This window comes from Rattus rattus, chromosome 15 (genome assembly GCF_011064425.1).
Source record: "Rattus rattus isolate New Zealand chromosome 15, Rrattus_CSIRO_v1, whole genome shotgun sequence".
Taxonomy (NCBI): Eukaryota; Metazoa; Chordata; class Mammalia; order Rodentia; family Muridae; genus Rattus; species Rattus rattus.
In genome coordinates, this window is record NC_046168.1 from 10079387 (window position 1) to 10104081 (window position 24695).

At 41.2% G+C, this 24695-nt stretch overlaps 1 protein-coding gene across 14 annotated transcripts in view; it reads right to left on the reverse strand.

The window, feature by feature from the left end:
- Apc (APC regulator of WNT signaling pathway) overlaps positions 1 to 24695 on the reverse strand; it is a 91788-nt gene that overhangs the window by 42786 nt on the left and 24307 nt on the right. For 3 of the 14 annotated variants that reach the window (XM_032885378.1, XM_032885366.1, XM_032885379.1), the window contains exons 1-5: positions 23843 to 23933; positions 12833 to 12985; positions 5940 to 6021; positions 5062 to 5260; positions 2047 to 2155 (exon numbers count right to left, since the gene is read on the reverse strand). In XM_032885378.1, coding sequence (XP_032741269.1) covers positions 2047 to 2155; positions 5062 to 5260; positions 5940 to 6021; positions 12833 to 12967 — 525 coding nt within the window. In that variant the 5' untranslated portion in view covers positions 12968 to 12985; positions 23843 to 23933. Of the gene's footprint in view, positions 1 to 2046; positions 2156 to 5061; positions 5261 to 5939; positions 6022 to 8076; positions 8265 to 12832; positions 12986 to 15060; positions 15727 to 23842; positions 24671 to 24695 lie in introns of those variants that run through there. The other 11 variants (XM_032885369.1, XM_032885377.1, XM_032885365.1 and 8 more) reach the window with 9 other exon arrangements.

The window sequence follows — 24695 nt, forward strand, 5'->3', positions numbered from 1 at the left end:
AAATAATAAATTTATTTGACAACTGATCTTTACTTTTGATTTTCTGGTATTTAACCAAGGAAAGTGAGCACTTTAAGCCTTGAGTTTTAGCTCCTGCACTCAGGAGACCCAGATAACTATATTCTGGAAGGCTTTTCTTCCCTCTAGTTCCCCTTTTTGCCCACTGCATTCTCTCAAAACTACTATAAGGAAGTGAAAACCCACGCTAAGAATGAAGGTTACGGGTTGGGGATTTAGCTCAGTGGTAGAGCGCTTGCCTAGGAAGCGCAAGGCCCTGGGTTCGGTCCCCAGCTCCAAAAAAAAGAACCAAAAAAAAAAAAAAAAAAAAAAAAAAGAATGAAGGTTACACTGAGAAGGTGCCTTCCTGATGCTCAGGCTGGCCCTGGACTCACTGTCACCCTCAGGGTCAGTCTCCTGGAGTCTGTGGATAAGAGACTGTCTATTTCCCCTTTTATTATATAAAATATTGATGGACATGTAGCCTTGAGATTATTAATGTATTAGATTGTTAGACAGGACCTTATATAACACACTGGGGACAAATTACTATACAGCTGAGGATGACCTTCAGTTTTTTAAAAAAAGACTTGTTTTTATTTTACTTGTATGAGTGTTTTGCCTGTGTGTATATATGCACTCCATGTGGGTGCCTGGTACCCACCGAGGTCAAAAGAGGGCATTCGATCTCCTGAAACTGGAGTTACAGATGATTGTAAATTTCCACGTGGGAGTTGAATAAAACTCAAGATTCTCTGAAGAGCAGCGAATGTTCCTAACTGTTGAGCCATCTCCCTAGCTATGAATTTGAATTTCTGATACCCTTGCCTCAAATTCCTGAATGCTAAGATTCCATGTGGGGAGGAGAAGGCACAAGGACGTGAAGTCCAGAGTAATTGTGTGTTGTTAATATGGGCAAGCCTATGTCAAGGACCCCACAGACTCAGACGCATGGGAAATGGCACAGCCTTTTCTCCTGGTCTGAGTGTGAATTCTGATGGCGTGTACAGATAATGGCCACCACAGCTTTCTCCCTCTGGCCTGATGTTTATGCCTTGAAGGCAGCTCCCCTGTAGAGGCTGTCCCTACTGAAATGAGCTAAACCTGACTCCTTGTCTGTCTGCTAGCAATAACTTCACCTCCTTGTTTAACACTGTACAATAAACACGCTGAGCACCCAGGGTGCTGTGTTTGTGTGTCCGTGTGTTTGTCTTTTCCTCATTTCCCCACTGTCTCAGCCACACCCATCTCTGGAGCTATGCTGGACATAGCCATTACAGGCATGTATCATGTATGCAGGTGATGAGGTGCTCTGGGATTAACTCAGAGCTATGCGCTGACACAGCATGAATGTGGAAGTCAAGGGACAAGTTAGTTTTCCCCTACAATTAGGTGTATTCCTGAGACTTAAACGATTTAAACCTAAGTGTATTTGATAAAGGAGCATGGAGTTCACAAACACAGTAGCTTCCATGACGATAGCTATTGGCATCTGTACTACATAGAATAAGATTCATATTATCTTGAAGGATATTTTTGTTGTAAAAACCATCTGGTATGATTCCTGCATTGTACAGAAACTGCAAACAGATAGTATAATGTTTCTACCAATTAAAAATACAATTGTCTAAGAGCAATTCAGATTTAAACTCCTGTGGGATTAAAATAAGTATCTGTTGGTACACAATAAATTTTTTCTTCTATTAACCATTAATTAACAAGTTGTTATGGTAAAGCGGGCCTGTGATCCCAATATTTGGGCGGATCAGGTCCTCTTAAGCTGTATAGCAAGTCTGACATCAGTCAGGGCACATGAGATTCTGTGTCAAAGACAAACAAATCCCCACAAAACAAACAAAGCTAAGCAGCAGCAACAACGACGACGGTGACACTCAGTAACCGTTACATACTTAGGTCAAAAGCTGCTTAAGACACATTACATTTTATAAATGATTACAAATTCAGTTATCTTGAATTCTTCATAGGTGACCTGAGTACCTTTGAAGGTCAAGTCCCCAAATCTAAAAGCTGCACTGCCGAGTTACTTACGTTCTCAGTCAAGGGCAGGCTATCTATTCTTTTCGTGAGGTTCTGAAGCTGAGCATAATACCAGTCCTTTTCCTTTTCTTCTTTGTCAAGATCAGCAAGGAGTAATGATCTGTTTAAAAGAAGGGTAAATTTACACAAGCTAATACATATTGCCTGGTGCTCTCAGCAGCTGCTGCTGTAAGACAGCAATGGACTTGTGAGAGCGCACTGACTGGGGTTTGTAGTAGGACTTGAGTATTACAACCATTGACTTCTGAGTATCAAGTGTGCTCCTTCCCTGCTAAGACGCTCATCAGTTCTGCTTCAACCAAGGGCTCTCTTTCATATAGTCTAAGAAGTGAGTGAAAGGTGTGGCCAGATTAGAACCCAAAGCCAGGAAAAAAATAAACACTACACTAACAGAGTTAAGAATAGCTGCACTGTTTGGGGAAGAGAGAAGCCTGGGTGAGGGAGAAGCCTGGGGAAGAGAGAAGCCTGGGTAAGGGAGAAGCCTGGGGAAGAGAGAAGCCTGGGTAAGGGAGAAGCCTGGGGAAGAGAGAAGCCTGGGTAAGGGAGAAGCCTGGGGAAGAGAGAAGCCTGGGGAAGGGAGAAGTTTAGGGAAGAGAGAAGCCTGGGGAAGGGAGAAGCCTGGGGCTGCATCCAGGTAGGCTGCTATGCCGAGGTAGGCCACTGTGCAACAACACTGTGAATAAACACATCACATTTATAGTCAGAGGGCGCTACTCTGAGGCAGAAAGAACCGGTTCTACCACACACCTGACCATTATAAACATAAACATATAACAGAAGACTGTGACTGAGGTAAGACTCAATAGACTAACAAGTGCAAGCTCCTTATTGTTCCCTAAGCAAAGTATAGAATAATTTTCTTGTGTTGTTTCCAGAGGTTTTCTATAAAATGAAGAATAATGTGCATAATTACATGTACACTTAAAAACATAAATATTAGGGGTTGGGAATTTAGCTCAGTGGTAGAGCGCTTGCCTAGCAAACACAAGGCCCTGGGTTCAGTCCCCAGCTCCGAAAAACAGAAAAAGAAAAAAAAAAAAAAACATAAATACTAGATTATTAGTATATATGTTGTCCTACACATGTTTTTTCATTTAAAATATCATTCCATATGAGAACAAAACACTTACTATGTACTTCTTTATAGCTGCCTAACTCTGTTTATCTCACGAAATTAATAAACTCATAAAGGAGAAATACTACGGCCAATCCTTTGCTGGGGAGCACTCAGGGCCTTTCAAGTGTAATAAATATTATACTTATATAATAATATTTATTACATGAATGTCTTTATGCACTTCATTCCATACATGTTCATGCATGAACACATGGTAAATTTTGATGGTACATGAATTTTAACTTAAGTGTTCTAGTAAGGTCTTGTACCAACTGTATAACCTATAATTTCCACACATTTAAGTGTATGATACAACTTCTAGAGTCTTACGTAAGTAGATTTATAACCTTCAGGATGTCACCCAGACTTTGATGTCTTTTGATGTGCACGAGACTAGGCTTTTTCCAAGTTTGCAGCCCACCCCCTTCGGTAACTTCTGCCTCTCATTAGAGGATGTCTGTACTGGGAACGGCAGGACTCGGTCACTTCAATTCATCACTTAAGACACTTTTGTTATGGATATTCATGTCATCAGACCTGTGAATATTTTCTATTATGATCTAAACTTTGGCCATATACAATGATGCTCTCCTCTCCTATGATACATTATTTTTAAAATTCTGTTTGATATTTCCTTGGGAAACATTTATAATGAGTACTAATGTGTATAGAAGATTTTGTTCTTGCTAAGATCACTTTTCCCAAGAAACAATTTCAAAGCTAAGCATCCTCAATTGTGAGAAAGTAAATGGACAGGGACTGGCAAGAGATAAATGATGCCACAGCAGGAGCCAAGAGCATTTTCCCCTACGTGTCAGAGAGGCCAAGATAAAAGGAACATGTCCACTGAAAGTTCTCATTACTAATAGCTGTTATGAAATCTAGCACTTGCAGTAAAATCCATTTAAGAAATTCTTTTCTCTAAAGCTCTCTAACTAATAATATCAGCACCAAAGCAAGTTCCTGGGAAGTCTGGCCTGCTCACATGGCCTTTGCCTCTTTATGGAACGAAAGGGAACAAAGAGAGGGAAGGCCCTGGCACAGCTAAGGGATGAAAGAGAGCTCAACACCCTCCTAGTCCACGTGGCCAGGCTGACTTTAGAGATGGCCTCACCCCAAATCAAAATAACATTGCCTTTGTCTACCAGTGAAACATGCTGCACTCCTTCCTATAAATAGTTTAATTTTTTATGTATGTGTGGGTGTACTGTTTGTATATGTGTGTACCATATACATGCTGCCTACGGAGGTCAGAAGAAGGATCCGAGTCCCTGGAACTGGGTTTACAGCCAGCTGTAAGGCACCCTGTTAGGCATGACTATTTCTCTCACTGTGGTTACAGCTAGTCTGCCTTCCATAATGGAGTTCCTTACAAAGTAGCAGCTACTGAATTTCGTTCAAAAGATAACCTGAAATTCTACTATAAGTCATTGATACATTTACCTACGTATAAATATTGTGATTTAGGGTTTTACCCAATGTACAGATTATTTTACTCAACGAAAGGTGGCTATGCTCACCACTGTACCAAGGCTTCACCATGTGTAGAATATTTAAAAGACCAAAGTAATCAAATATAAGATCTTAGAATTTCAAGAAAATTCCTCCTTTCCACTTTTAGAATTGTTGCGAGCACGATCATTAACATATTTAAACCAGCAGATTGTGGGGCACACATACACCTTTCATCCCAGCACGTGGGAGGTGGAGGTGGAGGTGGAGGCGGGGATATCTCTGAGCTCGAGGCCAGCCTGGTCTACAAAGCGAGAAAGATGTTTAAAACAAAGTGATGCTCCATCGGTGCATGCTGCCACCTATCATCTTACATCAGAACAGCAGAGGGAGCTCCCGTACACACGAGTACACACTGCATAAGGAACAAATGTTACCTCTCTTTCTCAAGCTCCTCTAAGTATCCAGTGCTTTCTCTGCTTCCATTTACAAATGCTCTTCTTGGGAATGACCCCATGGGGACAGGACTGCATTCTCCTGAACGGCTTGATACAGATCCTTCCCGACTTCCATAGGATCGGAGGGACATTTTCGAGCGTAGTTTTACTCCGGGGAAATTGCTATCTAAGTTAAATTCTAAACAGAAACAAGTTCTTATGTAGTAACTGCTTTATGCCATGTAAAATACTCCTATTACATTATTTTAAAAGTGAGTTCTTAGGTTTATATTTTAACTACAAATATATGCAGTTGAGTAATTATTTAAAATAGTTAAAACTTGCCCTGCAAAGTCAGCATGAGTTATACTGCAAACAAGTGTGTTAAAGGAAAATCACACAAAATCCTTAGATTCCCTGTAGATAATATTAGGAACTCAAAAAGTAATTTGTCTGGTTTCATTTATTAAGAAGCAGGGTCCCTGTCTGGCACTGGAATTTTTAGGCAAAAAAGTGAGAAAGGCATTTTAAGACAGATATTACTAGAAATAGCATAGGAAAATACAGGCAAAAAGACTATAACAATACCCCTTCGCACCTATCTGCCACAGAAGCCTCATGGCACATGGCTTACTGAAGCGTATTTAGTCACTGGTAGAATGAAATGAGTTTTAAAAATATGTCAGATCTGAGGGGAAACGTCAAAGCCAATGATGTGAAGCAGAGACAAGCAGCAGAGCTTGTATCTATTTGCATTCCACAGCTACAACCCAGTGGGGAGTGAGGAAGAGGAGCAGGCTGAGCCCAGGTCCGCATGAGAGCACCTGACCTGGAAACTGAGCTTACAACAGTATCTCTAAAGTCCTTTAAAAACGTACCTTTAAGGCGCTCTAGCAAATCAATCTGTCCGCAAGTCATAGTCTCATCTTCAATACTTCCCTGCAGCTGCTTAAGTACTTCCTAGTGAGAGAGCACAGTACATTAGCATGAAATGCTAAATAACCTTTCAACACATGAGTCTGTATTTCTTGGCATTTAGATAGGACTGGGGAGAAAGCTATTTCAGTTCACACTGACAACATGCCATAGGCTATAGTGTATATTAAACATACTACCTATTTTTCATTATTTTATCCCAACAACAATAGTGGTATTTTGTGATAATGGTGATTTGAGGAGTCTCCATGCAGGACACTTCATGGTATACTTTATAAAGGAAGGTAAAGGGGTTGGGGGGAAGTATGATCCAAGTACATTATATGCATACATAAAAAGACATAATGAAACAAACTCATTGTTTTTTACAATATGGGCTAATGACTTTTAAGAAAGCTGGAATTATTACCATTTTCAATCAGCTGACACCTACAGACTTGCTTAAGCCATACAAAAGTGGCTACTTAGAACCCACATCTCTTAGGCCTGTACCTGCACAAGCAGGAGACAATTCTGCTGTCTAGTGACTTACCACTCAGGGCCAGGCACACCCGAGGGCTGGCCAGAGCATTGGTTCACTCTTGGCAGACACTCAAATAACCGCATGCTAGCTGCCTCCAGCCCTTGATGTCACTGTCTTTCTTCACACAGAAAGGATTTCTTGATTTTCCCCCCGAAAAAAGTTTGAAATAATTTTCTATCCAATTTTTCTGCCTGGCTGCCTATAAACCTTGGTTTTATTAGTATTCCTTAGTAACTGCCCGTACTTCCCATACAGCGGTGCAGGCCTCAGGAGCTTCCAGCGTGTCCTTTGTTTCACAATTAGTTTTCGGAAGTCGGGGATGCAGTGAGCATCTGCAACCTTGACTTAAGGCCGTGTCGCTGGACAGTAAGTGATCGCAGACGAAAGCATGGAAAGAAACCTGCCAGAACGTGAGCTAATCCTCGAGGGACAGCTCCCTGCCCTGCCTTGCTCTTGTCATTGTGTGCAATGAAAACAAAGGACCTGTGGTCTTACATGTGCCCGTCAAACAGCAGGCTGTGTTGTTGTTTGAATTACTCCAGTGGGAGGTATGGGGCATGAAGGTGACTTCCTCTGTGGGAAGGATTCTACATTCACATAGACACCTCTCTCCAGCCAGAGCAGAGCGTGCCCAAATGCTTAACTGAGCTGCTCTTCCTTAGCTTGAGAACAACACTGCAGACTATGGCTTCCTTTTCCAGGGCTCTCGTTCTTCTGCCTCTGGCTGGCAGCTGCAGCAGTCCTTGAACATCTCACATCACCTCCTATCATCTTATCACCGTGTGTCACACAGAAAAAACCAAGTGTGCAAAGAGAAAGAGGACCCCATTAAACACGATCACATAGGATGAGTGGAGAGAGCTCCCCTCCCCTCAGTGACAGAACTACAATCTAAAGCAGTGGGCAGGCCACAGTAGGCAAGCTCAGTGGTCTGTGCTTATAGGACACACAGGTCTGAGAATCGGTCCCTCTCCAGATCCCTGCACAACTGAGGGACTCTGGCATGTGCTCACATTTTCTAATCTGAACTCCAGTTAACATTCACACCTTGTAATAAAACTAGTGCTTCCAGGGAGGACTTACAGCCTGAATTTGAATCTTGGAACTCACATGCTGATTCCCGCAAATTGTCCTGACTTCCACATGTGCAACACACATGCACACAAACACAGGGACACACATGTACATGCATGGACACAGCAAGTAAATAACTGAACAGGAAGTCTCTGTGGCTAGGCACAGCTCAGCAGTAGAATGCTTTTTTATTGAGAATGTGTGTCACCTTAGGCTTAATTCTCAAGGCCAATATCTGTACATCTGTTAGAAATCTATTAATAAAAGCAGCAATGTAAATAAAACAAATTAAATTTAAGGCTACAATTTTTAAGGGTTTTAAGAGTAGCAATTTTGCGAAGTATTAGCTTATTCCAATGTGTCTATTAGGTTATCTTTGTTAAGTGCTTCTAATTATAAACGTCACTGAGCAAAGCCGGATAAGCCAACTCACTCACATCCAGTTACTTAGCCTTAAGAGGACAACATCTAGCATGACTTACTTTACTCACAGCTTGCAATGAATAGTCTATGCCTACTAACAAAAGTAATCCCAACTGTGTTCTGTTTTGAGGCTCAATGTGCACAGGGACAGATCTTCAGTCCTTGGTGGCTTGGCCTTTCCAGCCTTGGTCCCCTCAAGTTCGGGTCAATGCATCTTCAGTTCCCAGAAATAACCATTATGCTGGAACTAGACAGTATACAGTCCTTTGAGTCTCTGTTTCTACTTTAACATAATTATCTGTAAGACATCTCCATGTTACTAAGGCTGACATGAAGAATGCTAACACGATCACTCTGTACAAACATCTAGTGGACACAAGTACTTACTTCTCTTGGCGTAGTTTCTCAGAGTTCAAATGCTGCAGTCACAGGGTTTACCTTGAAAAGAAACTGCTGTCGAGTATGTGAGTGTGTGAGTGTGTGAGTGTGTGACTGACTGTGTGCCTCTGTGCTTGAGATAGGGCCCCGAGCAGTGTGTCCATTCCAATATTCCCATCTGTGGGAATCTGTTTTAAATCTTAACCATCTGAGTAGGAGTCAAATGATCTTCGTACTCACTGATGAAGGTGATGCTGAGATATTTTCCACTAGTGTACCCGGACATTTATCTTCCTTTTAGTTATCTTTTAGTTTTTGAGGCCTTGTTGCAAAAAAACCTGGATAGTTAAACCTATCTGTCTGTTTACTCAATGTATACACCCAGGGTGTGTGTGTGTGTGTGTGTGTGTGTGTGTGTGTGTGTGTGTGTGTGTGTGTGTGTGTGGGTCTGTGTGGGTCTGTGTGTATTCACTTGTGAGGGTCAGACAAGCTTTGGGAGTCAGTTCTCATCTGTTGTGCTGAGGCTGCTGCTAAGCCAGATGTCCCAGGCTAAGGACCTCGAGCTTCTGGGAAGTGGTCCTCCTGTCTCTGCTCTCCTCTGGTCTTAGGAGTGCCCGGACTAAGGATGCCAGCAGCGCATCGCTTTCTTCTGTGCTCCCCCTGCATGTACTCAGTCTTGTGCCTTTACCTGCTGACTAAATTCACTATCTTATTGTTTATAGTAGAAGTTCTTTTATATTTTGAAATAAGTTCTTTTGTAGAATGTATTGTAGTGTGGTAGGTTATTTTCAATAGTGAAAGATGGCCTTTTTTTTTTTCATTTTTTTATTGAAGCCTTCTAGAAGACATATGTTTTTAATTTTGATGAAGCCTTTACTTTTTTTAATATATATATATATAATTAATATATATATCAACTTGACACAAGCTAGAGTTATCCGAGAGGAGGAAAGCTCGGCTGAGAACAAACTTCCATAAGATCAGATTATAAGGCATTTTCTTAATCAGTGATTGATGGGGGGAGGGCCTAGAGGGCCAGTGGTCCTGGATTCTGTAAGAAAGCAGGCTGAGGACCCTCCATGGCCTCTGCATCAGCTCCTGCCTCCAGGGTCCTGCCCTGCTTGAGTTCCTGTCCTGACTTCCTTTGATGATGAACTGTGATGTGGAAGCACAAGCCACAACAAACCCTTTCCTCCCCAAGTTGCTTGGCTCATTGTTGGTATTTCATTATAGCAATAGTAACCTTAACGAAGACAAGTTGGTACTAGGATAGGGAGGTATTGCTGTGACAGACCTGACTATGTTTTGGGGAAGAATGTGGAAGGACTTTGGAACTTTAGAGTAGAAAAGCCATTCGGTATTAAAAGCTTGGTAGGCTGTTCTGTGGAACCTTGGAAGATAAGAATGTCGAGGGCAGTGCAAAAGATGGTGGCCTGGCTTGGGAAGTTTCAGAGGGAAGTTTAAGGATTCTATGGGGGTCATTTGTTACTTTCAATCAAGACTGTGGTTCTGGTCAGCCGGGGCTGAAGAAACAGCTGTGATAACAGGACTAGAACCACTAGAGCAAAGCCTCTGCTCTGCTGGGACACCTGACACCAGTTGGCTCGAGCTGAGAAATTACCAGTAACTAAGAGGGGCCCAGCGCTGCTGAGCTGAAGCCTTTTTGGGATGTGTTTCCTGAGAGCCACACCTGATTTGTTTTTATTGTAATACACTTCCCTGTGAAAAATCTATAGTATTTCTGGCATTCTATAAAAATTTCCTTTTGTTTCAATACATTATTATATTTTTGTAAAGAATTGCTGACTAACTCCAACACCGGGATTGCTTCTGAATTACCACCTATCTTCTGTTTTCTTGATTACCATTTTCTTATTTCTCAAACTTGACAGTATGCAAATGGTGTGTATGTAAGAACAAGAAAGACGTACGGTGGTAGGTGTGTTCTTCTTCCAGAACGTACTCTTCCTACTGTAGGGGTTGCTATTTTCCATTCTATTAGTCACAGTGAATGGTTTAAAGCTAACTTAGTTTTCAGGTAATTTAAACCTTGAATGTGACCTTTTTTGACTTAGATTGAAATATGGCAAACTGGCTTCCTTAGCCTTTGACCTCCTGCTCTGCGTGGCCTCACATCCGAGCTCTGGCATAGCAGAAGCTGTCTCTTGAGCATCTTTCTGTGGTTTCCCACTCCGCTTATTTTCTGGTGACGCTTATCTTATTAGCACTAAATCTGGTCCTTGGAGCCGAGGTTTTTAATCTGATTCAAAAAGTTCAAATTCCGGCAAATACCTTATGAAACCAAAGTTTCTCTGTAGCAAGTCCTGCAAACTAGCATTCCACCTTCCCCTAACCTCCCATCAAAGGCAGCCATATCTAGAGTTCTTCTTGCCTGCCTTCAGGGATGATACCTTCCAGCAACTCTGTCTGCTGTGCCCAGAATAAAGATCAGCTTGTACTTATCCAATGTCCCCAGAGAGGAAAGTCACCAGTAATCTCAGCCTTGCTTTGCTTTTCATGACGCTGGGAAAGTTGGCATAGCATTTCTTTCACAATGTTTTAATAAGTATGTTCAAATAGGGATTCTTTCTGAACACAGCCACAGTATCATATTTATATCAAGTATTTCCTCAATTCCCTCAAATATATGGTCTGCTAATATTTCCCTAACTTTTTATATACATTCTCCTGGCTGTTATACCTTCATAGTGATGTTCTGTAACCAACAGCAGGATGTACCTGGCCTTTCTTTGTGATAACTAGACTGATAAGGTCAGGAAACATACTGTAGTGAGATTGTATGTGTCCCAAAGACTACTAAGTGTGTTTGGGGAGAAGAACAACTGTACTTAATTGTAACCCAAAATGGAACGCACCAGTGGTTTCAAACACATCTTTTTGCACATCAGTCAGTGGAAGACACACAGGCCACAGCTCTGCTCTTTAACAGCAGAGCGTTAGGGAAGCAACACATAGCTAACTTCACTGAAGGTTGTAATGGCCCAATTCTGACGACACCCATGGACAGATCTGCTAGGATGCGTGCATAAAGAGTTGGATAATCACCAAATCCAGGCACACCTGCATCTCCCGATGCAGCCTGATAGCCCATCATATAAGTTTGTGTGACTTGTACGATCACTCCGAAAGGCACACTACTTCAGCATGGAGATTAAAGTGTCAATTAAAATGTCTTGCCCAAAATGTTTCTTAAAAACTATTTCTGAATTGACTTAAGTAATTAAATAAAAAGTTAAATCTAGATCTGAGTTCTCTCACAAATTAGATGTTTACTATCTAAACAGGTCCTCTAGGAGGAGGTCTACAGAGTATACTAGTCAAGTACACAAAATGTATCTGTACTTTGTAGTCTTGAACTCACACACATGCCCCGGACTGCAGTTTAAAGTGTTGGTAGGTGTTAAATAACAAATGGCTTTTTTAACCTAGTAGATAACTGACCTAGGTACTTAAAGTCACTGATCTGTAGCTGGTGATAAGGAAAAATAAGTGTTTGTTATAGTTTACCTATTTCCAAAGGGCTATGAAGTGAATATTTTGGAGATGTTATTGCCAGAGCGTTTTATGGCAATTATTAGAGTGGAAAAAAAAGATCAATAGCAAGATAGGTAAGAGAGTTGTGAGATCAAAGGCTGCCCTGTTAGGATAGGATGTCGTATCTAAAGGATAAGTAGGAAAGAGAAGATCAGTTTCCTCAGTGATACACAACAGTCTAGAAAAGAGAGGAGGCTTTGAAATGACAGAGAAAGAACTAGACAGACTAGGAATATGGAAAGCAGAGTGTTCAGAAGAAAAAGCCAGAATTGAGATGTTAAAATAGCCAAGCAACAGAAACAACACAAAACAAATTTTTTAAAGGAAAGAAACATTTCTACTGACAATCTCCAATTTTATGAAGTTATTAAATTCAGTGGGAAGCTGCTTAACTGGAAATTAAAGTAACTAAAATTTTAATCAATGACTTTGAAGACAGAAGGTTTTCGCCTCTACACACTAAATACTCTGTAACTCTTTTTGCTACCTGGAAAAAACTTCAGGGCTTGAAGTACCATGGCAATCACCACGTAGACTTGATGATGACTGTATTTTCTAAACAGGACAATGTAACCTTTGAGATGCACTGTAAAATAAAGCTAATCTCCACGCGTATACAGAAAACCTTTCCACTAAATCAAGTATAAGGTAAAGTTGGGGATCTTATTTTTAAAATTAAAGACTAAGAATGAACCAAAACCAAGGTTAATTTTTTTTGCATGATTCAGTATATTAATTTGATGCATTTACTAAGAATATGTTAACTCTTCTAAGAGTTTATTATATATAGTTTTAGGTAAATAAAGTGTCTCAGCTATCCCAAGTTTACAAGAGGAAACACTGAAAGTGGATAAGCTACAATCAAAGTCGCAGTCTTGATACCTTCATGTTAGATGCCTCAGTTTCCAGTTCTGTAAGGTGATTGGAATTATCTTCGAGCTCTTGTCGAAGATTTGAGTTCTCCATCTTCAGGGCCTCAACTTGCTTTAACAACTGATCATATGAGGCTGCTGCCATCCTTGGCTACCCTTGGACCTACAAGGTTAAAAAGGATTTTGAAATTCACTACTAAAAATGGAGTAGCTGCGTGTTTTGTTTTGAAGAAAGAGACAAAGGAAGCGAAGCTCTCCAGACAGGAGGAGTGGTGCTTGTGCCCAGGTTTGCTCTCCAAACGACATCTTTCAAGCAGCAATAGTTTCTTCCCTAAGAGGACGGAACATGGGGTCTGAGCTGAAGAGAAACAGCATTAAAGCAAAGGGCAGAGCTTCAGTCCCTTTTGAAGATATCTGCATGTCTATAGGTAAGATTTCTACTGGTAAGACTCTTTCAAGGTTAAAGATGACCTAACTAGTCCAGTACGTCAAACTTACAGAATATAACCACTGATAAAGAATCTGTGTAAGTAACGTTGCATTTTAGTTTCTGATTTGGACTTGGCTAATAGGATTTCAGAACCAGGATACAGTAATGAGACAAGAGTTCATCTTACCATTTTTATTTAATAAAAGGCTTTGTATTAAAACATTATCTATGGCAACGTAGTTCTTAAGATTTACAATGCCACAGAACTACAGCCATTCATAAAGTCATCACAAAGGAAAACAAAATTCTGATGGGATGAACAGCATCCTATGGCAAAAGTGGTCAGTATTCAAACAGGCTAAAAGATAAAAGGGTTAACATGGATGACCTTAGAAGTAAGACTGCAAAGAAAGGAGAGAAGACAAGAGAGAGAACAGCTCAGAAATAAGAGGTCCTTGGCATGACTAGTTACAGGATGACACAAGGTATGCTGGGATTGATCAAGGAAGAGTCAGGAAGCCCACATTCTCTTTTTAGTTTAATGTCAACTCACTTTGGAATTAAAATTAAGAATAAACAATTCTGCATTATCTAACACAAGAATAATATCATACTGGCTACTCATGATAATATGGGAATGGCACAACTTGGGGACCTTGACAGCATATCAAGGGACTCGGATCTAGTCAGTTCCACTGGTGAATGGGACAGCCCAGCGATGTCCAAGGAGGGAGGCCTGGGTTGGAGACCATCCACAGGAAGTCTCCAAAGTACAAAGGACAAGCACTTGCATTTGGATGCCCGGGCTCAGGCTCAGGGGTGGTCATTTATCAGCTAACATTTGCCCCTTCGTTACTTCAACCTGCAGTTGGGCATTTACCAACTGCTTTAATATAGCTTACAGGAACCCCAGTGGAGTCAGTACACAGTATAGACTGAAAAACAAAAACGTGTAAGTCAACTATAAAACACACGTGTAGCATAACTTCTTAACAAAACTTACAGTGAAGCCGTCCTTCCCTTACACCAACAGACGAGAGTGCACAAGTAAGCCACTCTCTGCAGCACCAACGAGAGCTCTTAAAGATGGAGGAGAACCTCACAGAAAAAAAATAACCATTTTTCTGTTTAGATATGCCAATAATGAGCAGGCCCAGAAATACACAGCACATTGAAATCACCTGACAAGTGGGGATCTGACGAAATTCTAATAATTAAGCTTCAAAGTAATTTATTTCATTTACAAAAACAGATGCTACTCTAAAACAACAAACAAACAAGGAAACATAATGTGGAAATATACTAAGACAGGTCACAATTTCACAATCACAAAAAGCAAACTGCACAGCAGGCAGACACTATTACAAGTGTTCAGATGGGGGCTGACCTTCGTACAGACTGTGCACAGAAGTTCTATGCCCAAGGAGGCCAGATGAGGGCATCAGATCCTCTAAGCTGGAGTTATAGGCCAGCTTGTGATCTGCCCAGTGTCAGTATGAGAACCAACCTAGGTCCTCTGGAAGCCACAGCAGGCAGTCTTAATGGCTGAAACCTCTGGCTTGTTTTGAATGGTAGTCTTTCATGATTTTCCTGACCTCTATTCCCCTATACAACCTAACTCATTGAAGTTCTTCTGCTCTAACAATGGAAAAGGAAACAACAAGATATTTCATGCAGGAATTCTCCACCTTTCAACCCTCCTAGGACGCTGAGTTGTCACTCCTCACCTGCAACTGGTCTTTACAAAACTTGCGAACTCATGCATTTACTTTGGGAATACATTTCATGCCATCATAAGAATTTCATACCAAATAATATAACTGGAAAGTCATTCAGCAACTTCTTATTTTTAAATTTGGGAGCTGAAGGTGATGCTCAGTGGTAGACTTCTTGCCTTGAATGTGCAAGGCTCTGGGTTTAATCCCCAGCACCCACACAAGCACAGGAAAGATGCTTATGTGATCACACAATGGTACATGCCTTGTGAAATGAGAAAAATAATCTCCAAACCTGACTTTACGAAGAGTATGCACACACGCCAACTTATTTTTCTATAGTTAAGAAGCCAATTAGATCTCTGTTCATGCATAAATATTTAGGTAGGTCAAAAGCAAGCCAAAAGGAGACTGTTATCTAGACTCTTCTCCAAATGCTTACTGAAAAACACAGCATTGCAAGAAATGAGAAAGGCAACGTAAATATAAAAGATACATAATTAGGATTAAATGTGGAGAATTCATTGTTACTATTTTAAGTCTGGGGTTGCTGAAACCCTAAGTTGCTGGAGGTTTTTCCTCTCTCAAAGTATGTTCTTCTAATGTTGAGCCATTCCTGAAACAAACCCCACTTGTTCGTGCTTTATTCTCTTCAATTTTAAGTATTTCAGTATCTTATGAGAACCATGTGTGGGGGTGGAGGGCAGCGGGGGTGGGGAGGTGTGTTTATGTATGTGCGTGTGTGTGCGTGTAGGTGTATTTATGTATATGTATGTGTGTGTAGGTGTGTGTGTTTGTGGGTATTTACGTACATGTTTGTATGTGTATGTGTGGGGACTTTAAGATTTTGAATGAAGATTATGCTACATCCATAAAACAAAGTGGTGCATGTCTCATTTTTTGGAGACAGATTTTTTTTTTTTTTTTCGAGGGGGAGAATCAGGGCCTTGGCGCTTCCTAGAAAGCTCTACCACTGAGCTAAATCCCCAACCGCATGTCTCATTTTTTAAATGGTCTAGACTAGTTTGATACTAACCTGTGAAAACCAGCTAGGATTCAAATCAGAAAGTTCCCTCTGGAAAGAAAGATTCTTTAACTGTTTAGAAATATCTTCAGTATGGGGGTTAGGGATTTAGCTCAGTGGTAGCAAGCGCCAAAGGCCCTGGGTTCGGGTCCCCAGCTAAAAAAAAAGAAAAAGAAAAAAAAAAAAAAAAAAAAAAAAGAAATCTCTTCAGTAGGTAAGTCTTCTTGCTAATTTGTCTCCTCTAGCTGTCTAAGCATATTGTCAGCATCGTATATAGTCTACCATTTAAAAATTCTTTGTCTTCTTCTCTCCTTCATATTTGTCTGGTCCTTTGTTTCTTCTAGGACTTCTTTAAGAGTGTGTACATGTGTGCACGTATGTGTGTGTGTGCTTTGACCTCCTCTTTGGCTGCCATGCATTTTCATGCTCTTTGTTATGGTGCATCTTACTCTTCCAGGTCCAGACCAGCTGCCTTACACAAAGCCTTTCTGACACCTGTAGTCCACACTGCACACTCCTGCCAAAGGAGCAGTAAACATGACGAACCTTGGCCTAACTATGCTCTAGCTTACTTTGACATGTTTTGTCTCCCCACCTAAGGTACACATACACATCTTTAGGAGACGTCTGTTTGTAACATGCAGTTTCTGTAATTCCACAAAAATGTTCCCAACTCTAGTCACAAAGAAGGTAAATGCAAGAGAAAAGAACAGACAGAATATGCCCTATCAGTTACAGGAGCAAACAGAAAGCAAGACAAAGTCAAAGAAAAAATGAAAAAATAATCTTCCATTAAAGAATAAAATAATGGATTCCTCTCTGTGGCTACATAATGGAATCAAAAAATATTTAATAACTTCTTATCCATACACCATCACCTAGTCTTGTAAGGGGGTGTTAGTGGTATAAGAAACCTTTTCCTATCAAAAGTAGTTACGCCCAGAAGGTGCTCCCCTTCCACTCTGGGCTGACAGTACCAACCATGTCAGACTATAAAGCCAAGCTCCACCAGTGGGAAGAAATGCAGTCTCCATCTAAGTCAGGGAAAAGCCCGATGCTGGTTTTCACTTTCAGAGTATGCTGGCTAGCAGGGTTTTTGCTCTGGGTTTTCTTTACAAAAAGAAAAAAAAAAATTACTATTTTTCTTAGTTTAGAAAACTATTTCTGCTTTGTTTGGGTATTCTTTTATGTGTTGCTGATTTTCATTTCTAGCAACGGTCTGGACTGTTTGAGTCACAGGAGCACATAAATATAAACCTTTTAGAGACGGGGTCTATGCACAGTAATAAAGCTAAGACATTATATTAAAGTAGGACCTAAATCTATGACTGGTGCAGTTGAAGGCCGTGACTAGACAGACAACAGGAGACACGAAGTAGGAATACTGTCTGACAATGGAAACAGACTGACGAGAGAGCTGGGAGGTAATGGATGTCACCAAGCATCAAAAACTAAGACAGGGACAAGTTCTTTCCTTGGAGTCTTCAGAAAAAATTAATCTTTCCAACACTCTGGCCTCCAGAAGAGTAAAATCAGGGATTTCTAATGTTCTAGACTACCACTGGTGGCACTCTGTTACAACAGCTCTGGGAAAATAATATAAAGATAAGCTAATATGTCCCTTGTTCTGAGGTCACCTGGAGTTTGGGGGTCAGGAAGCTCTCCCATAAAAGGACCCATTAGGGCTGTGTGCACCACCTACTGTTCTCTTGGCCACAACTGCTTCACCCATCAGACCACAGTGGCATCAATGCAAATGTATTTCAGGAAAGGAAGGCAACAGACCTGGCAGAAATGAAGATAAAAGGGAGAGCCAGGTCTTTCAACTTGACTATCATACTACTGAAACGAGCCCTTAAAGAAATAGAAATTTCCTAAGAATCTCATGGTGGAAGAAGCAAAGGGAAACTTGTCTCCTGGGAAAAGATTCCACACAGTTGTAAAAACCTTTTGGATTATAGAATGAGACTAAAGTCCAGACAAGGGCAGGTTACCCATGATGGTAGTGGTCACACATCCTGACCTGAACTGTTTAGATGGACAAATCCTAGGTCCTCTATTTTCACTTTAATTTCACTTCAGGACAGAGAAGATGGAGGGAGGGAGGGGTCCCTACATCTCTCTCTTCCCAATGTGGCCACACTGAAGAAGTCTTCAGCTTCCACTTTTAATTTGGTTCTTTCAATTGGCTTTTAATTGCTGAGGATGGGGGACCAGACCTGACTTGGGGTACAGGTTGTGACCCCCAAGTTCAGTAACAGGAATGTGTGTGTGTGTGTGTGTGTGTGTGTGTGTGTGTGTGTGTGTGTGTGTGTGTGTGTGTGTGTGTGTGTGTGTGTGTGAGAGAGAGAGAGAGAGAGAGAGAGAGAGAGAGAGAGAGACTCAGACACAGACATGCACGCACACGCAGTATGGAGGAATCTAGAAAACCAGGGAGGGAGATATAACACCAGTGTGTATGTGGTTAGATGTATAGAGAGGCTGGGGGTTGACTAGGAAGTCCACAAAAGGTGCTGCGAAAGTCTAAAAGGTACAAAGGATAACCTCATCTCTCAGTTTCTGTCACAGACTAAGTCCTAAGTAGTTAATATACAGATAAACACCCACTCCAAAATAATTATTTTCAAAATTAATATTTAAAATGCTTCAGGGAAAAAGGCTATGCTAGGACACCTGTGGCAAACAAAATGGCAGCACTGTTATCTCCAAACGCATGGCTTTTCTTGGCCACAAGGACTTTGCAGAGGTCATTAGTAAGGCCTGTACAGCAAATTTTCCTCAACTCGGCAGAACCAATGTTATCACATATGTCCTCAGAAGTTAAGACACAGGGTCAGGCAGGAAAGGACACGTGACAACGGAAGCAAGGCATCAGGTTCAGAGGGAGACAAATTATGACAGGGCGAGTGAAGAAAGGAAGTGAAGCTGGGGGAAAGAAAGGCAGGGAAATGAATGTTTCTCTCCAGCTTTTAGGACATGCTGTGCCTCTGAAGTGTCTTCACTTTGGTACAGTGAAAACCATCTCAACTTCTGATCTCCAAGAATGGACAAGAGTACATTTTTGTTTTAAACCATGAAGTAGGCTGCAGATATGGCTCAGCTGGGAGAGTGCTTGCCTTGCACACACAAAGCCTTGGGTTTGACCCCACCACCACATAATACTGGGTATACATCCATAACCCCAGCAGTAGAGGTAGAAAATCAGTAATTGCTCAAGACTATCCTCAGCTACATGTGGAGTTCAAAGGTAACCTGAGCTACACAAGACGTCGTCTCAAAACCCAAACAACCAACCAACCCTCACAAACAACAAACCCACTAAGTTTGTGGTACTTTTTTACAACAGGAACAATGCCAATATGATGATCACTTCTCTTAGGACTAAATTCCAGCGACATTTTCTTGGTTCATAAAACAACCTTCAAATGTTTATGCAAATTCTCTGACTCTATTCCTTTAAGAGGTCTAACTCGTCTTTTTTTTTTGTAGGCTAGACTCAGTGGCTTGTAATAAAGGGGAGACAACAGAAATAACAGTGTACAGACATTCTGAAACATTGGTCACAAGTGCTTTCCTTTTTCCTCTCTCCTGCTGTGTTCACTTGGGGAAAGCCAGCTGCCATGTCATGAAGACAGTCAGGCAGCCCCATGGAGATCTGCAAAACGAGCTTCTTGCCAACAGCCGCGAGGAAGCTGAGGCCATACAAGTGAGCCATCTTAGAATTAGCCTCCGTTCTAGTCTGATGACTACCAAGATGACCAAAATCTTGACTGAAGCTTCCTGAGAAATTGGGAGTTTTCTCACACAAACAAGATGCTCCTGAACTCCTGCTTCATGGAAACAATAACATGCTTATAATTTAAGCACAATGTCATTTCAAGCCATTAAGGGTTGGTGTGATTTGTAACATAGTAACATAACTAAGGCAACCAGTGAGTAGTCATGATCAAGTGTATACCATTGCAGTTTGAGATAAGAATTTAGAAAAAAGGAACCCTACAGTCTCCACTAGAGTAACGGCGAATATGGGATGCTACACAGCTGTTAGCAGCACAAAATCAGTGGACAGAAATTAAAAATGACAGGTCTCTAAAAATGGCAGTGAGTTAAAACATTTGGGTAGCACACATAGGGCATGAAAGCAAAGACAATAGCTCTCAGAGCACGCATGGTCACACCGCACTACTGAGGACAGAACAGGAGCACACTCTGAAGGAGGACAGATAAACAACACTTAGTGTGCATATGACCGTATTCCTTAGCCTTCGAAAGGAATGAAGCTAAAACATAAGAGACTAAAGCACGGTATAACATAGACCATATATGAAGACATTATGCTAAATGAACTGAGCCAGTCAAAAGATGTCAACTATACGAATCTTTTTATAAGCAGTTCTACAACAGGTAAATTCACAAAGGCATAAAGTAGTGAGCTGGTTGCTAGGTGTCAAGGGGCAAGGAAAACTGGGTTTTAATGTTCTCAAAAGTTTCCACAAGAAGAAGACATTCTGGAGATGACGGTAGTTATAGATGCACAATGCATTCAATACCACAAAACCGTACACCTATAAATGCTCCTGGACGCACCTCAGAGACTCGGGACAGCATGAAGGCTGTGGGGTTTGGTCTCCAGCACTGCAAAACCAAGACACACACTTTGAAGGAAGAATTGAAGGAGAAGTGAAAATAAAGAGGAGAAAGCTCTCCTTATATAACATACCTCAAAGAATCTACCCTTTTCCTGCAAATCAGGAAATATTTCAGATACTATAAATCTTTTTGAAAAGGTGCCCAGGGCTAGCCAAAGCTATCAGTGTTCAACCTGCATTCAATCTTACAGTTTGCTCCGAGTCTCGTAAGAGTTTGTTCCCAGGTTTCATTTGGTTCTTTCCGAGGTTTGGCAGTGGCTGGCACTCTGATAAGTATGTACTGAGTATGCTTCCTCAAGTGTTACTGTCCTAAACCAAGCGTTATCACATTTCAGGTGCGTGTGCGGATAGGTCTCACTTGCACTCCTCCTCCCAGTGGGAAGTGAGATTGGAGTGGCAAAGCATTTAAACATGTAACACTGCAATATTAGTTACACTACGGAAAATCAGTAAAGGAGAAAAACAGTAAAACAAAAATCTAAGTAATGCAAACAAAATCATGAATAGCTTTTAGTTCACAAAACATACTTTTGAATATTTAATTTATGAATTTCTAAATAGGTCACATAATTCTAGATATAGTAATTAACAATAAATAATTTTAAGGACTACAAAAGCTCAGTGACAGTGAATGTTACCCTGAACGGGAGTGATTTCTTCTTAATGTAGTCTTCTATTTACTTCACTTCGAAAGATATTGCAATGTAATACTGTAGAAATGTTTAAAAGATTGATCTTAACTATGCTAATTAATAGCCCCGTGGGTAAAGGTGCTTCCATCAAGCCTGATAAACTGAGTTTGATCCCTGGAAACCACATAGTAAGAGAGAACCAAGACCTATAGGTTGTCATGTGACCTACATACATACATACAATAAATTAGTAAATAAATAAGTAAATGTAATTTAAGCTATAAATCTTTTATAAAGCATTCTTACAGTAGTGGTGCAAGTCTTCAATCCCAGCACTTGGGAGGCTGAGGCAGGCAGAAGCTCCTCTGTAAGCTCTAGGCCAGCCTGGTCTGCAGAGTGAGTTCCAAGTTAGCCAGGGCTACACAGAGAGACCCTATCTTGAAAGTCAAAACAAAACATTCAAAGTCACACATACCGGGATTCTTGTCCACACAGATGATACTGCTTTTCAACTCAATTGTCATACATACACTATTTTGTATGCTCTACTCTGAGACATTAATAGTGATTTTATAGAAGTAGCAAAATAGATGTAAGTGCTTATCTTTACACAATAGATGGCCTTAGGTAGTGTCACACACCTAAGTAAGAGAACTGGAACATATAAGATGAAAATAATGCTACATTCACTAAGTGATTAAATGAGACAACATCTGTGAAAACGAGAGTTTTATAAACTCAAGACCTACACTGAGATCCTGGGGACTGAATAGAGTTAGCTATTAATTCGCTTGTCAACTCTGTCTGATATCTTTACTCCTGGCTATGCTTTCTATCAGATTCAAAAGCTACCCTAAGTACTTTTAATCCTGACATCCACAATCACATAACATTAAAACATAAAACAAACAAACAAAAGGAATAAAGTTAGGCCAGGCTTACTGGTAAAATCTTATAATCCTAGCACTTGAAAGGCTGAGGCAGGAGGATCGGAAGTTTGAATTTGCTCTGGAGTGCATAAGTAAGTTGGAAGCCAGTCTGAACTGTCTCAAAACAGTGACAAAGAGCAAAGCAAAAATGAATAAACTGTGCTAACTTGTCAATGAAAATTTTATGTCGTGTTATTTACTCAAGTAATTATTATTTTGAAAAATACTGAGACAAAATTGGAAATTCCCTTAAGATAACCACACAAACAGTATTTAAAGGGGACTGTCTTGGACACTGATCCCAAAGGGCCCTACAAAGCCACTACTAGTCCAGTTCAGGGTATCAGGAGTGCAGGAGGTTGCCACAGACATGCAGAAATAAGGCAAAGACTCAGTCTGCAGATGAACACTTTCAAACATACCAAGCATGCCTTGTGGATACTCACTAAATCGATGTACATCTAAAGTAGTTATCTGTAGATTTTATTAAATTAAAATTTAAAAAGACAAAAGAGAAACACAAATTTATTTAATAAATATAGGTTTCAAGTATCAGGCCTATAAAAAATTTATTGCCCACAATTTTTCACCAAGTAATTTACATTCTAAAGTGATTTAACCTCGAATGATCTAATTAACAGCATAAAAGCTAGACTAACAAAGGGAAAGATCCAGTTCCATACATAATGCATTAAGATTTCCTATAGTTCTTATGCTAAATCAAACCATCTGGAATCTATCTTGTGATATAAAATCAAAGCGTTTGATACATTTTACTGCCAAAACATTCATAATCTGATATATCTCCTACTTTAAAGTGCAAAATATGTGTTTTCTCCTGTCTGGGGTGAAGCTACGAGCTGGCTTCTTGTACACTGCCTGCTACTGAGCATGTTATCTGCTCAGGGGCACTTACTCCTCTGCAGTTGTCTACAGCAAAGCCCTGCTGCAGTCACCACGGAAAGCCTCTACCACTGCATTCTGGAGCTAACAAAGACACTGGTGTCTCTGCCACCCTATTCTCAGCCAGTTCACTTCTACACTGTACAAAAGCAGGCGCAGTACTACTGAACGGTATTTCACCAGTCAACCAAATGACCACTTGGGATCTGCAGTGCATGTCCTTTCTTCCTCCCATCCTCGGTAGCCCTTTCCGCTAGATTCCACATGAGCCATCAGCTGCAGCTTTGAATGCCCACTCTTGGCTACCACTGCCTGTGTCCTTGTGGCCAAGGAGGAAAAGCAGCCTTTCAAAGGGCTAGGCTTTCGCTCCTCGCCATGAATATGCTCCATTCTTTGTTGTCCTCTACTCGTTTCCTTAGATACTCTTATTCCACTCCACTGTCAACAGGCATTATAAAAAACAAAACGGCTTTCTCCCCAGCCTCCCCTTACCACTTCTACCCCTCCCCCTTTCTTCCTCTTCTGTCAAAAACCCCAGGATCAGAAGCACAGGAAATCTATCTCCTGTGCTGCAGTGGGGGGTGGGGGAGGAGTGGGACGACGCCCCTGCCTCCTAGGCTTGGCATGTGGCAGCAGAGCCTGTGCCAAGGAAAGGTCACCGGTTTAAGGCAGTCCATGGGAAAACCACCTCCCCCCTCTCTCCTGTAGCAAACCTGGTCATCACAGCCCAGCACCTACCCCATTTTCGAGCCCGGCAGCACCTCCATTCTGTCTCCAGTGACACCCCGGCAGGCTGCGCCAATACAGCCACATGTCGGTCACGTGTGCCTACGCCCAGCCAATCCTCAGGCTCCTGATTGGAATGGGGAGCGCCCTGGTCAGCATCCAGCGGATTACACAGCTGCTTCACGCTTCTGACCCTGCTTCACAGCAGGGCAGAGACCCACCCCACTCCACCGCAGTGTCCAGAGGAAACCAAGATTCCTGTGCACCTTCAAACCTCTACCTCGGCAAACCCAGAGAGCCTGTTGTTAACTGACGCTCCTAACCAGGAGCTCCTCAGGGTGGAAAGCCCGGCACAGGATGCAGGATACTGACGGTGGGAGGGGCAGTAAATATATTTCATTCCCATGATTCACTTGCAGCAGAGAAACACAATTCTAGTCCGTGAATTACAACTAATAACTTGACATTGCAAATCATTAACTTATTCGGTATATTAACTCTAATTACAACTGTATAAGGACAGTTACCAGAAAAGCCATGATGACAGAACTGAGTGACTGGTGTCTGACCTCAGAGTTGCAGCCGGGTCTAAAAGCTTTTGCTCTTCTCACCCTCTAACTAGTCACTTGACCTCTTAGTGATTAGATTTCTTCTTTTATAAAATGAGAACAAGCACAAAATAGAAGTTGGTATATGGAGAAAGTATTTAAGGCACTCCCAGGCATACAGTACATGTTGTTAATTACTGGTGAGCCTACTGCATACACTTATGCTTCATTTACTGATTTATGAGTTAAAAGGACAAGATTCACATTAAACTCTAGTTTAAAAGTTTAATTTAAACTCAGTTTAAAAGAGGAAACTT